The sequence below is a fragment of the Mugil cephalus genome, chromosome 10, assembly GCF_022458985.1.
Source record: "Mugil cephalus isolate CIBA_MC_2020 chromosome 10, CIBA_Mcephalus_1.1, whole genome shotgun sequence".
NCBI lineage: Eukaryota > Metazoa > Chordata > Actinopteri > Mugiliformes > Mugilidae > Mugil > Mugil cephalus.
Window position 1 is genome coordinate 21,682,049 of NC_061779.1, and position 15,173 is coordinate 21,697,221.

The 15,173-nt window shown below is 41.1% G+C and overlaps 2 protein-coding genes across 3 annotated transcripts; one reads left to right on the forward strand and one right to left on the reverse strand.

Annotated features, from left to right (window-relative positions):
* The first annotated feature begins 541 nt into the window (after positions 1 to 541).
* wdr61 (WD repeat domain 61) lies at positions 542 to 9,111 on the forward strand. The gene is made up of 11 exons (XM_047596409.1): positions 542 to 695; positions 1,158 to 1,212; positions 1,310 to 1,337; positions 1,522 to 1,627; positions 3,442 to 3,614; positions 4,169 to 4,317; positions 4,524 to 4,617; positions 5,405 to 5,498; positions 6,851 to 6,943; positions 7,254 to 7,332; positions 7,899 to 9,111. The coding sequence occupies exons 2-11, from the start codon at positions 1,201 to 1,203 to the stop codon at positions 7,986 to 7,988; spliced, it is 918 nt and encodes a 305-aa protein (XP_047452365.1). The 5' UTR covers positions 542 to 695; positions 1,158 to 1,200; the 3' UTR covers positions 7,989 to 9,111.
* Positions 9,111 to 14,995, reverse strand: slc25a44a (solute carrier family 25 member 44a). Of its 2 annotated transcripts, none has more exons than XM_047596408.1 (4): positions 14,711 to 14,995; positions 12,522 to 13,225; positions 12,225 to 12,352; positions 9,111 to 11,295 (listed from the first exon to the last, which is right to left on the reverse strand). In XM_047596408.1, exons 2-4 carry the CDS (start codon positions 13,153 to 13,155, stop codon positions 11,104 to 11,106), a joined length of 954 nt encoding a protein of 317 aa, XP_047452364.1. In that variant the 5' UTR covers positions 13,156 to 13,225; positions 14,711 to 14,995; the 3' UTR covers positions 9,111 to 11,103. The 2 variants fall into 2 exon arrangements, with proteins under 2 accessions (XP_047452364.1, XP_047452363.1); XM_047596407.1 differs by having other exon boundaries at positions 14,684 to 14,995.
* Between the last annotated feature and the right edge of the window lie 178 nt (positions 14,996 to 15,173).

Here is a 15,173-nt window from a genome sequence, read left to right on the forward strand (position 1 = left end):
TATTATTTCAGTCAGACAGAAAAGTCGAGACAGAAAAGTCTTTATTGATTGATTGAGATGGCTCTAAAAATGACTTGTGAAGCTGTTTGTATTTAAATTCAACACATTAATTAAATTAAATTCAATTGAATTTAATCATATTTAATTTGGGATATCAAGAACACTATTAAAACATTCGTTTTGTTATTATTTCAAATAATGACACAACATTAAACTATTGAAAATTGGAATTAACTATGAATTAATAGCAGGTCTGTGTCTTGCTCTAGTCAATGAATAAATTATTCATAATTATCTTGTTATATAATATCATTTTTATGCTGTAAAATAATTTCCTATATTAATCGTCATACCCAGCTAATAGATTTTTTTCTACATTTGACTAAAATGGTTGTTTTCAATTTCAATTGAATCTAAATATCAAGACATTTCCCATCTTTTTTTTCTTTTTTGTTTAAATAAACGGTTTTTAAAATATTTTTTTTTATCTATTACAATAATTGCTTTGCCAGAACTTTCCCTCCACTGCTCCGCTGGTGGTGATAATGAGCTTCTCAAGCTATGGCCCAGCTGCAGAGAAAAAAACAAAGAAGAAGAAGACGGAAAGCGGAAGTTACATCAAATGTTGTCATGGCGTCTCACATGTAAACGATCAAGACAAATTTTGATAAAACACTGTTTCTGGAATTTTCAAGGTACGAGGACTATTTTATGTCAGTTTACTACTTCTATGTCATTGCAGCTAACTCCATAAATTGAGTTATAAGCCGGTATTGTAAGATTAAAAGCAGCTCACAGCTCCGTGTTGCAGCGCTAACCTGCTCTGATGACTGATGCTAGTCGGAGCTAGCCAGCATTAGGCATAGTTTCCCATTAAGTTTTTACTTTTAAAGTGGTTCAACTGCACGCACTCAAAATTAAGTTGTTCTTGATATTTTATTTCGGTGTCTGCCGCACAAGCCACGGTTACCAATATGAAGTTTAATTAAGTTTGATGTGTGTGGTTTTGTGCATGCTAATTTCAAGAGTGACAGTTCCCAGAGGTTTGCGTTTGCTTTTTAAACACTTTTTTTGGATATACCATGACCTGGATGACTGAGAACCTTCACAGACATCTTCTTAGAGGTATTCGTTGCTAACATTCATGTTGGTTTTAGATTGAAGCTACTAAACCTACTCTCGGACCACCAGGACCAAACAATGAGCACTCAAGTAAGAAAACAAATACCCATATATTCTGGCCAGGACTCCTTTGTGTTATTTCTTGACCTTATCAGATATTAACTCTGGACTTGTGCTCTGATTTCAGTACAGCATTCTGTTCAAGCAAGAACACGGTGAGTAACGTTATGAATGAACTAGTAGCTTTGTTAACTTGATTATCTTTAGCCTGCAGGTGTGTTGTTTTCAGCCATGTGCTTTATACCAGCCTGATCCACTCAACTAGTTTACTGTCTGATAAAACGCATGTTGTGTATGTTGTGTTATTATTTTTTTTAACCTGCATTTGTTTCCCCTCAGCCCATGATGATGCCATCTGGACAGCAGCGTGGGGTAAAAGTGAAGCGGATGGCTCAGAAACCATCATCACTGGATCACTAGATGATATGGTGAAAGTCTGGAAGTGGTACGTGTTTCTTTTATAATGATATTTCTCATGGTTGTAAGACGTAACACAGAAAGCCATTTGGAAATTTTATCTCGGCTCATATGTTATTTAGTTGCTTTCCTAAGTTACTTGCACTGATTTTTTGAGTAATTTCTGGTCAGATGAGCTTGGCATTTTTATAAACTGAAGTGATAGTGAGGACAGATAGACTGGAACATCACTTATACTTGTGATGCAATAGGACAGTACTGGACCTAGACCAGACCAGACCAGACCAGGTGCCCCCACCCCATAGCAATGACACTCCTTGGAGACAGCAGTCATCCCCATCAGGATGCAGGCTGACACAGACACACACACACAAAATCTCTTAAGGAACGACCCAGAAAACATGAAGAACAGCACAAGGTGTTGACCTGGCCTCCAGATTCACAAAGTATCTGTGGGATGATCCACAGAGGCGCCTCCCCTCAACCCATTAGACCCCCACTAACAGACCCATGTCCATTCTCTGATGAATCACAACTGTTTTGGCAGCAAAAACAGTTCCCTGTTCCCGGATGAATGTGTTTTTGTTGTGCTTTATTTCCCTTTCATTGACATCAAGCTCATTTTTCCCCTGTTTTAAATCAAAAGTAGCTGCTGCCGTGTAGCTCAGAGAAACTGTTTATTTCACAGTCTGGAGGTGGACTGCTATATGGGGAAATGATTAATGAGCGAGTGGGAAAGTGTGTTTCTTATTTGTCGATTTGTTTTATGGTGGTTGCCAACAAAATAATCTATTTCTCATTTTTGAGTGAAAGTGAGTAAGGTTTATGACAGTCACTCATACATTGTTAATAGCTCATTTTTATAAACTGTGACACACAGATGAAGAAAAATTCAACTGAACAGGAAAAAATGAGTATTGTCATAATTCAAGAGATAAAATGAAATGATGAGGCTTTGAGTGGAGCTCATGTGACATTAAGAGGAGCCAAGTGTTTCATCCTCTGAAGGGTTCAGATATTAAGCTCAAGCAACTGTCTTCAGACAAATGCTGCAATTTCTCCCACTAGGCTCAAACTTATTTTGACTGTGAGTTTGTTTGTATGTTTCTTAAAAATGATACATGATTAAATCCAATGTTTTGGCCAATCGTTCAGGACGTCTGACTCTAAAAAAATATCAGATATGGACCTTTGAGTAATAAATCTGTAAAGCTTGGCTTTTTTTGAGTCGTTTGTTTTCTAAATTCACCACTTTTGCTTTTCATCATTAGCATTAAGACAATATTTAACAAAGCAAAGATGTACATTCAGTTGCCAGTTTAATAGGTACACCTAGCTAAAACTGCTGTGACCTACCTCACTAGTCCTGCTACACAACCTACCCTCAGTAAATCAAAGGGCTGTTTATGGTGTTTAACCTGAATCGATGTCACTTCCTTCATGAAGGTAGAATTTATACCAGAGTTTTCTTATGAGACTCTCTGTTGGATAGGTGTACCTAATAAACTGGCAGCTGAGTGTACATCTGTGTGAATTTCATTATTTGGCTCTGAAGAATCTTCATTTTCAGTATAAACTAAACAAACCTCTAACAACAGTTCAGCTTTGCAGCACATCTAGAAATTACATTTTAGTTAATCTAAGGTTGATATAAATCCACTGACACTTAACAATGAAGTGTTATAAATAAAAATATTAATGTTACAGAGCGTTATGCTTGCACTATAGGCTTTGTTTTTTCCTAGACTTTAGTGGTGCTGCAGAAATGAACATGAATCTCACATTCACATTCATGTTGACCGCATTGCGTGATGTTCATCAAGAGTCACACTGTTCATGCAGGTCAGATGAGAAGCTGGAGCTGCAGTGGACTCTGGAGGGACACCAGCTGGGCGTGGTGTCAGTAGACATCAGTCACAACGGAGCCATCGCTGCCTCCAGCTCCCTCGATGCACACATCCGCCTCTGGGACCTGGAGTCTGGAAAACAGATCAAGTCTATGGACGCAGGCCCAGGTGAGACTGGGATGAAGAGAGTCACAGATGTTTCATTCTTTTTTAGTCTAGTTTAGTTAAATGAGCTCATACTTTCCTCTGAAGTCGGCCCGATGCCTAATAAAAGCACTGGTCGTGATCTTATGGTCTAACCGTGCTTAACATTCAAAGAAGGTCTCTATGAAGGGAACGAGCCTGCAGGGGATGACAGGCTGTCAGCTCTGTTGTGCAGCACAACAAGCTTGTTTTATTTTTTTTACAAGCACCTTTCAAGAACACCACACACTGAAATGTCTACTTGTCACCTTCCATTAGTGATGCTCTGATTCACTCAGTGTGGATCACTGGATTACAGACCTTATTTCCCTTCTTTTTACTTTTAGTGTATTTGATTTTGCAGTGAAGACGCTGTTAATCAAACCATTTGTTTTCTTTTTCTGGTTATTGACTGCTGTATTGATTCATTTTTGTAGTAATATTTTCAAAATTGATTGAATTGAATAATTTAGTTAGGTTTATAGAAAATACAGTGATGATGTGTTTAACCCTCCCTCTGTCGATCTGCTCTCCTCTAGTTGATGCCTGGTCGGTCGCCTTCTCCCCTGACTCTAAATACATCGCCACAGGAAGCCATCATGGCAAGGTCAACATCTTTGGTGTGGAAAGTGGCAAGAAGGAATATTCTCTGGACACTCGAGGGAAATTCATCCTGAGTATAGCCTACGTAAGGAACATCAAATTGTCATTTTGGTTTGTCTGGCTGGAGGTTTTTAAAGCTCAGTGTCTCTAAAGGCCGACACCTCACTGCCTTGGCTTCACGACAGCTCATCTCGATTTGAGCTTCTGCTGTGTTGATGTTAGTCATCGAATCTCGTTCTTTTGCCGTTTTAAAATGCAAACTTCTGTGGTGAATTTGCGTTTTCTCCTCAGAGCCGCGACGGAAAGTATTTGGCCAGCGGAGCTATCGACGGAATCATTAACATCTTTGACATCGCGACAGGAAAACTACTCCACACACTGGAAGGTACGTTCAGTTATCAACACCATTGATAAAAATATAACACTCTGGTCCCAGGGACTTCTTCTGTTTGTTTTGTTTTGTTCGACAGTTGAAGATCTTGAAGTTCTAATGATCTTAAATGAAAATCTCACACTTGTCGAGCTCTCACTAACAAACTGATGCCTTTGGTTTAATAAAAACATGTTTTAATACAACTTAAATCATCGATGTAGACTTGAGGAAATGCACACAATATAAACATCAATCAGCCAGTTCATCAGGTGCACTTTTCAAATACCAGGTTAAACCTTGTTTTGTCTTCTGAGCTGCCTTAATTCCTTGTGGCATAGACTCATATCGACATGATGGCAAACGAATCTGCAGTCGCTGGTTTGGCCGTTCTCCTCTGGCATCAACAAGGCACATTCACCCAGAGACCTGCTGCTCACTGGATATTTTTTCTTTTCCAGACCATTCTCCATAAACCCTACAGATGGTTGAGTGTGAAATTTCCAGTAGATCAGCAGTTTCTAATAAAAAAAAAAAAAAAAAAACGAAATCCAGGCCATGCCTCATTCAAAGACACTTTTCACCTTTCTTCCCTATTCTGATACTCTGAGATCCAACAGAGAGTCCTGACCATGTCTACGTAAATGCACGGTGTCGCTTGTGGATTAAATATCGGTTTTACTGAGCAGTTAAACTGGTGTACTTAATGAAGTGTAGAGTATCAGGGTAGACAAAGGTCCATTCAACACCTGAAATCTCTAACACAAATCTCACTGAGTGACTCTGCTTCGTGTCTCCTCAGGTCACGCCATGCCCATCAGATCCCTCACCTTCTCCCCAGACTCTCAGCTCCTGGTCACGGCCTCCGACGACGGCTACATCAAAATATATGATGTGTGAGTTCATGATGTAGATTTTTACACAAGTCTCAGAACATAAGTTTGGACACTGACACGTTATTATTTGTTATCTAACTATAGTGAATATGGCTTGAAGTTCAGTTTATGAGTTTAGTGTAGTCACATCCAAATTGGAGGGAAGTTGTTGGAGTTACGTCTTTTCTTACAGCACATTTAACTCTAACTTGATTATGTTTTTTGTAAACAGCTGAAATAACAAATGTATTAATACCCAATCATATAAAATGTGCACTACTAATATCTGTGCAAAATATACTAAGAATATGTGGTAAAATAAACAAGGCTAAAGGAAGGAAACATCACATCAGTGTTACTGCGCTGCCCATAAATAGTCACCACCTGGATTTAACTTTAATTTTAAGCAAATAGACAGGGGCTTCCTATTGGATAATTATTCCATGGGTGATTATCTTTCAGCTTAAAACAACTGATGCAATAAGTAGCTTCTCATTTCTTCAACAACCAGTTAGAAAGACACATCCCATGGTTATGGAAAAGATGTTGGTCTGTTTGAGAAGAGTCAAATCATTGACATGCATCAAGCAGAGGAAACATCTAAGGAAATTGAAGCAACTACTGGGTTAAGAACTGTCAAACACATTATTAAAACTGTAAGGATAGTGGGGAACCATCGTCTTTGAGGGAGAAATGTAATCGGAAAAAATCTTGATTGATTTGTGATCAATTAAACATTTGGTGAAATCAGATCAATGGAAGGTCATGTGGTCTGATGAGTCCAGATTTACCCTGTTCTAGTTCTAGATCTAGTGATGCACCCATCATGCCTTGTACCTACTGTACCAGCCTGAGGAGACAGTGCTATGATCTGGGGTTGCTGCAGTTGCTCAGGTCTAGGTTCAGCAACATTATGCCCAAAGAACGAGGTCAGCTGGCTACCTGAATATACTGAATGACCAGGTTATTCCATCAATGGATTTCTTCCCTGATGACATGGACATATTCCAAGATGACAACACCAGGATTCATCAGACTCAGATTGTGAAAGAGTGGTTCAGGGAGCATGAGTCCAGACCTTAACCCTATTGAGAATCTTTGGGATGTGCTGGAGGAGACTTTGCTCAGTGGTCAGACTCTGCCATCATCAATACCAGATCTTGGTGAAAAATACACTGGATGGAATTAAATCTTGTGACATTGTAGAAGCTTATTGAAACTATGCCACAGTGAATGCTGCTATAATAAAAGCTAAAGGCCGTCCAATGAAATATTAGAGTGTGCAGCAAAGCAACATTAGAAATAAGTAGTACTAAAAGTCAAAAGACTGAAGCTCTTGTTTGATCTAACAAAATGCTGGAACTGTTTTGCAGGCAACACGCCAAACTGGCAGGCACACTGAGCGGACACGGATCCTGGGTTCTTAATGTGGCCTTCTCTCCGGACGACACCCACTTTGTCTCGAGGTATTAAACACTGTTGAGGAAATGTCTAACACTGACAGACGTGTTGATTGGAGCTGAAACCAACTTCATCACCGTACATTTATTCAACTATAACGCTCAGTAGTGTTTTGACAAGTAAATCGGCCCCTATCTGGTAGCAGAGTTTTCTTCCTCCGTCTACTTTCCCATACTTTCAGTCCCGCGTTGCAAAAGCTCCATCAGCTGAAGCAGTTTTTCAGACAAAGTTTCCACTTGACAGTGCCAAAATAAACTGAGCGGTCCAAGATAAACTGTAAAACATCAACAACTCTGTCTTCTCCGCTCCCCTCAGCTCGTCTGACAAGAGTGTGAAGGTTTGGGACGCCAGCTCCAGAGCATGCATCAACACCTTCTTCGACCATCAAGACCAGGTGACGCAGCCGCCTCCTCGTTTGGTTACTTAGGCTCCAATTCAAAGCGAGAAACTCATCATTCAGGCCCGACACGTCGGGGAAATCGATATGACCAGTGCCCACCTCGCATAACCCTCCTCTGATGTTTGAGCTCAGGCAAAAAGCAATAAAGCCCAGCTGTCATTACATCTCTGGTTGCAGACGCCTGTGGGGAGTTTGATCTGTTCTGAAATAATACGGCTCCTCAGAGGCAGCTGAGTCTGCTGCGTCGTTTTTATGCCACACCATTATGTGACTGCAAAGCTAGAACATCTACGGGGACCGTTTGCATCCAATTAACTGTTCAGCTTTGCTTTGTTCTTCTGTGTAGCACTTTTTCAGCCAGTGTCTCTTTGTGCTTTGTCTTTCTGTTCTGCTCAGTTTCTGATCAGATGAAAGACATTTAGTTGCTTTTTAGCCTGTTTGTTAAGTGATTTTCAAATTATATTGATCAGAATTCCTTTTATATGAAACATCTTAGGGGACGAACACTTTTCACAGGCACTGCAACTCTAATCCCATATTTGCCCCTGCCCTGTCCTCAGGTGTGGAGTGTAAAGTACAACAGCAGCGGCTCAAAGATCATCTCTGCTGGGGACGACCGCGCCATCCACATCTACGACTGTCCCATGTGATGAAGGGCATCCTGAACAAGGCTGCACGAGGAGAGGTTCTCCAAAGCTCTCGACTCACATCTCAAAGTCTAATTTGGTATTTTGGGTGGGGAGGGATGGAAGGATGGAGGGGGGGGGCAGAATTCAAGCTGTAAATGTCATGGATTGTTTTGCACTGGCCGAGCACGGTCAAATAAAAAGGTCTGTTTTTGTACTTTGGTTTCTGTTTTTTTCTGTTTTGAGTTTGGGTTGAGCCTCAAACTGAACATCGTCAAGTTTCAGATAAGAGAAGTGATTTGACAGGAAGCCCCAGAAGAGACAGGATGAGTCAAAAATGTGTCAGATTCTTTCTCCTTTTTCACCTTTATGAGGAAGTAAGTCCAAACTTTTATTTAGTGCTTTCTGTCGTTAAGTTCACACAGGTTTTCTGTTCTATGTTTTTCTGACTTCTCTAATAACTCCTTACTGCAGTTTGTCAGTTTTAAAAGCATCATGTTATGAGTTTTTGCAGACTACAGTGATTGTTATGCTTCAGTTTTGTCACTGATGAAACCAACAACTTTGTATTTGCTGGACTGTGCTTCCGATTCTAATGCTGGATGCTCAGGTACATTAGTATCTGAACTTTTTTGTGACCCATGATGTTAGATAACAGTCTGGGACGCGAGTAAGAAGAAATGCTAGCTTTAGAGGGATGTTGCTTCAGCAGTGTATCCATCAAGTATGATCTGATGCTCCCTCCAGTGGCCCGAAAGGTAAACTGCAACTTCATAACAGCCTGACTTGTTTCCTGGAATCTAATCCTAGTAAATATTTATTTGTTGGGATCAGTGCTTTATTATAATGACTTGACATGTCAGAATAATAGCAGAGAAAATGTGTTTTGTTTTCTTTCATCAAAGTTTACACGCACTTACATTGCCTTGAAATTGCCATGCCAATATTTAGCCTCTGTTCATCTGAAAACATTTTGCAACAGCTTTGGAAGTGAAGTATCCCTGGGGAAAATGCACCATGTAGATGTCCTTACTGACTAACCAAAACTAGAGTTTAACATGAAATCCGTTTTAATGGCTTTACCTAAGTGCATGTAAAACTTTGACATCGTCGTCTTGATAAAGTACAAATGAAGTGACCAACCACTGCAGTGATTCTGAATTCTTTATTACAAGTTCTCAATGTTTAAAACACATCAAACTGCAGTTTGAACAACTCTTTGACAAGCAGCTCGTCTGTAAATGTAGCTGTAGCTTGACACTTGACTCTCTACAAGGCATCGGTCCATTTCATTTGAATAGGTTCATTCTTCTCACATGAACACTACATTTCAACTCAAACGTGGTATTTGCTAAAAGTTTATAAAAAAGACACATCCACATCAGTGAGATGTGTTTTCTGGCAGTGAGTTGAACATTGTTGCTTTGCATCACAGGCGTCTCCAGCTGGTTTCCCAACATTACAGTACCTTGTTGATGTACCTCAAACATTAAGTGACTGGTGAGCTCTGAAGGCAGCTGTGTGGTTTAGCTCTTGTGCTGGTGCCATGCTGCTGATTTATCTCCTTCTCTGCCCTCATCAGCTTAAACCGAGCAGAGAAATGTCACCCTGTAACCAAATGGTAACAGATTTGATCCTGAAATTTGATAAATTACGTACAGGACATGGGCTATGAAGAAAATACTGGATTCCTTTATCTGTAATCTGTAACGTGAGAAGATGCTCCCATGCTGATCTCTCTCCTCTCTCCCCGTTCTACTTCTGTGTTTGAGCTCCTTTTTGTTTTCTACAGTCAAATTCTAAAGATGGGAACAAAAACAGAAAAGCAGAACCTCCTGCCTCATTGGCCTAATCAACACATGTGCATAAAAATCACAACAAAACCTCCACCACTGACTTCACAAAGATTACAGTGAACTATACACAATTAGGCCATGTTTCACAAAGACCTCTTAACATAAATAGTTGTAACAGTGAAAATGTCATAGTTTTGGAAATCTAGTTCAGTTAATTTTCCCACTTTGTAGATAGATACTTCTATCTAGTTGCATGTAAGTATCATTTAAGCTCAAACGAAGGGGAGAATCTTAACATTTAAACCTCTTTACACTGGAATGCGTTCCCATATCAAATCTCCCAACTACTCTTTGAAGTGCTCTTTGGGACTTTGTTTCTCCAGATTTTGGCACGAGATACTCTTAGGGGTGTAACGGCACACAAAACGCATGGTTCCATATGACCCTTGCTTTAGCTGAGGCACAGTTCAGCACAGGAAACATAACATGCACAACTTCCCATTTTATTTTATTTTTTATGAAAATACTGAAAAAGCCTTAAAGCCATATTTCTTAAGGCACTCACAGGCTGCGCACTGATAATAAGCAAAGACTGTGCTGCTTCTCTGGAGTATGAGCTAAATCAGAGAAACGTGTTCATGATTAACTTGAATTAACAATTACAGCCAGCAATGCAATTATAGCAAAACTACCCAAAGTTTCTCTCTTGTTCAAACTGAAGGCGCAGCTATATTTATGGCGAGTAATGGCTCACGGTGTGCACCAAATAGAGCAAATTCTAAACCCAACATCTGCTCGTGTGTGGGATGAACACACCGTTACACCCCTAAATAGTCATTTTTATATTAAAATACATCATGTAACTAACTTGTTTATTTGTAGAAGTGGTTTAAAACCTGAACCCAGAGGATTCACTCAAATATTCACAAGGATAAGGTGGTGCATAACAACAGATAAAAACCCTGATTTGTTGCACAGGAAGAGTCATTTTCCATATCGGTTCATAAAAATATCACATTTGAAGAGTTGGTTGTCACGATATATAGTGTAGGAGCTTCTCCTGTCCTTTCAAAACCAACCTATAGTCAGGTTTCAGTGGGTCACGTTTTTGAAAGTGAATTGTTTTCCTTCCTACCTTCACATCCCACTGTAACAAGTCTGACAAACGCAAAGAAAGACAAGGTAATAAGACCCGTAGCTCCCCGGGACAACGCGGCCGTCTGTGCTCGACTGACGCCATTAAAACCCAGATCTAAAGGAAGCAGCTATGCAGCACAGCAGTTACCGACTGGGTCAGTGTCTTTGAGGCCTGCTGAGAGGACGTCCTGGTTCCCTCTCATCGTTCACCAGTGCCTGGACTCAATCAGGTCAGCACGCAGGCTCAGTCTCTTCAGAGTCTCATATCCGACCACGATGAGCACTGAGGTGGGAGTGGATGAAATGATGCGGGCCGACAGACCCTTGGTCATCACCCAGACGCCCTCCTCTGCCAGCAGCTGCTTGAACGTCTCCACAACAGATGATCGTCCCTCCACCTTCAGCACACAGGACAAATCGTGTTCGTTAGGTGAGAATTCATTTTATGTTGAGGCTCCAAGTTAATCATCTGTCAGTTAAATTTATTTCTCTTAGAAGAGCTCCAAAATGGTCCTTGAGATGTGATAGTCTGGTTTATCAGTTTTCTATATAAACTACTACAACACAATTGAAATTACTTTGCAATGCTTAGAAGAAAACTAAATATTTCAACGTTCCTTAACACTTGGGAAAAGCTGAAGAAGATTGTGTGATCTAATCTAAATTTAAAGTCAGAGTCCTTCAGGAGCAAAAGAGGAGTGTAAAATTAGCCTGTGATTAATTGTTTATCTCTTCATATCAAGCTTCATGGGGAGGTTTGCTGCAGTGAGTGCTTTGCGTATACTTTAAATAGGATTTGATAATAGTTGTGTGATTATGTCCCTGCACGTCCACTCCCTTACAGGTCTGAGCTGTGACAACTAGGGCAGCAACTAATGACTATTTTCATTACTGACTCATTTACAAACTATTTTAAAAATCATAGTTTAATTCTTTTACTCAGTATCATTTGAAACGAGCACCACAGTGAAATCTCAATGGAGTGGTAATAAAATCCATTGTCAAACTACCTCCTCAACCAAAGATGAACCTTTGAGGTCATGAGGCAAATGGAGTTTGGCGAACCAAGTCAGCCCTGTGGTTTTACCACACATAACATGAATGTGTCTCATGAGAGGACACTGAACGTCATTTAATCATTTTGACTCAGCTGTGACCAAATACCACCTGCACACGGGCTTTTTCTGCTGTTCAAGATTTAGTTTAGATGAAGTCATTCTTCATTTACTGGGTTAGGGTTCACCACAATAAACTGCCTAAAGGAGCAATATATAAATAGTAACTGTGTCCTAGTCTCAGGTGCACAGCGGTGGCTTTTTGTGTTTACCTGCACCCTTGCTCGAACAACGTCCATGGGGTTGGTGATGGTGGAAGCAGTGGCTGCTGCCATCGGTCCTGCCACAGCCTGCAGAATCAGGTGGGGACATTCACTTGGTGCCATCAGGGACAGTTGTTCTGTAAATGCAAAGGATAAAAACAGTGTCAGTCAAAAGATCTTATTTCAGCAGATGTTGTGCTGCTAACGTCACTGAAGTGTAACAAAGCTTTAGCCACACACAACAATAGTCTTGTATATATTTTTGTGTTGCCACATGCAACTCTTGAGGACAGTGTATTGATTTACCTGCATAAAAATGATAAAATGGCCACCAGAGTGCGCTGTTTGGGATGTAGGTGAGCAGCGAAGCAATGTAGCCTCTGTAAAATCCCCTGAAACCATCGGCTGCAAATATCTGCACGGAAATGTCGCGGGTTTGCCCGAAAGTCATTCTGCGCTTCGAAGCTGCGAGCATCATTTTGGGTTTGGCCTTGAAGCGGCTGAGGTGTTCCCCTTGTCCTTGCATCATCAGATGCTGGGACACCACGTCTATGGGGACAGTGATGGTCTGAGCCACCAGGGACGCCGCCCCTCCCGCCACCACTGACTTCACCGTGTTACTGGGCGAGTACTGGGACACATACTTGCGCACCAGTTCGTAAGTGGTGATGTAAGCTTGTCCTGAGACCAGGGTGAACGTGTTGACCATGAAGCCACGGTAGAGGCCCTGCACACCCTCCGTTCGCAGGATCTTGTAGAAAGCGTCGAAGGTGCCGTTGTAGAGGGTCTTCCCCTTCTGCACCTGCAGGCGGGTGCGGATGAGGCTGGCTGGATAGACGGTGGCCCTGGTGGTCAACGTCATGAACACACCCAGGGAGTAGAACTTCCTCTTGTCCAGGTCCTCCCATTCGATGATCTGGATGGCACCTTTCTGCTGCATGGTGCCGTCCAGGTGGTGCGTCCCTAAAGCTGGGGGTCTGCAGACATCAACCGCATTACTGCCATCATACCTGGAAGAGCCAAGGACATTTAACATTAGTAAAGTTATGTGGTCGGATGGAAGAACCTGTGAGAAATTCATTCATGTATTCATTCTTCCCATACAAATGAGGGCCGCAAATAACGAGGAGAGGAAACGAGAGACCCTCTTCTGGTTTGAAGTACTCAGTACTTTGATAAAAACTAGCTAGCACAAAGACAACTGGAGTGTTTTTAGGAAATGAATAGATGTAAAGTACTCAGCCATTATGGAAATGAGTGGCACCAGTTTCTGGTCAAGCAAGTTTCTGATGAGTTTACCCACAGAGTTTACTTATTTAAACCTCAACTTTCCACTACTCTATCAGAACTGAAGAAGCTACTCCGATAACTGGCGAAAAGTCTTCAAGAAATTCTACAAGTCCAGTTGCCTTTATTCAACGCCTTTTGAATAAATATAAATATATTAGCTCAATCAGTTAAGCCTATAAATGGTCCAGAAATAGTGAATGAATGAAAAACTAAGTTGGCCCAAGTTAACATTTTCAAATACTTTAATCCCACAAACAGGACAAAAACTATTTAAAAACATTTGGACATCTGTGCACGAGCAGAATCTTACGAAAATGCAGCAAGGCAATGATCCCAAGCACAGTTTGTTCAAGTTGTTCTACAAATGAATGGTTAAAGAAGAATAATAACCAAGTCAAAGTCCTGGACCTGAAGCAAGTAGCTCATGTGAGAAAAAAAACATCTGTTGGATGTCCAACAGATCCAGGTCCATCAGCTTGAATGGTAGCGGTCTGTCACTGGTGTGTGTGTGTTTGGTGACTGACTGACGTTTTCTTTAAACCATCCCTCATACTGTATACATGCTTGTATATCATAAGAAATGTGTTTGCTGAAATATTTTAAGACTGACATGCAAATAGCTCAATTTAGAAATCTAATTTACAAACAGCTACTAATTACACCCTGAGCTCACCTGCGTCCATTCACGACGACAGTTAATTGAGTGTCTCCGCTGCATCAGAGTAAACGTGGTAGTGTTGTGTGTTCATGTACAGGCAACTGTATTCTGCAGAACTGAAACGAGTCTGACAGCAGTGGCTGACTCGTCCCAGCCGCAAGGGGGATGGTCCACACAAGATTTCGCCAGAGGCGGAATTAACACGGAACAGACACGCTGCGTTACAAAACACACATGTACAACCTAGCATTACCACCCCCTGCTTCAATCTACTGTATGCCTTTAAAATACACATTATCCAGCAGGCGTCAGGCCACCGCATTCCCAAGTGAACGTCTGATCATTGTAAAGGTTGATTAATGTCTCTAAGCAGCTGGAGATGAAAAGAGGAAGCACGTGCAATGTCACAGCGTACTCGCGTCGTGTTGTTAGCTTGCTAACAGCATGGGTGATACTTTTTTTCCCCTTCTGTGTGAGATAAAACGCAGACATTTGACGCAAATGCAATGATTAAACGTACCCGTTGTTAGGATGCGATGAAGCTCACCTTCCGTGTCCAAACTGCCCTGGCTGGTCAAACTCACAGGGTCTGCTCTGCCACCAGGAGGGTCATGTCTTCCGTCCATTACGGCTGCGAGGAAACATTGTCGAAGGTGAAAGGTCATGAGCTGAGTTTTGCTGCAGCGACTCGTTACGAACCTTTGCAACCTCAGTTTTTCTACTAAAGAAATTGTGGCAATAACATAGCCTGTTCTTTCAGGCCACCATTTTATCGTACACGTTTACTTAGCGAGTGGTTAAGATAATTTGACAGAGTGATGCCTTCAACGATGGATGATAACGTAGGATTTGTAAAAACCGCGAGAGCAACAGCAGTATGGAAAAACAACAGGAAACTACTCAAGTTCATCTGAACAAATTTCTCCTGTTTCCAGGTGTGTTTTTGGTTGTTAACATACCTTAGTCGCTTGAGTTTCAAGTGTGCACCATGAACAGATTGTCATAGTAAA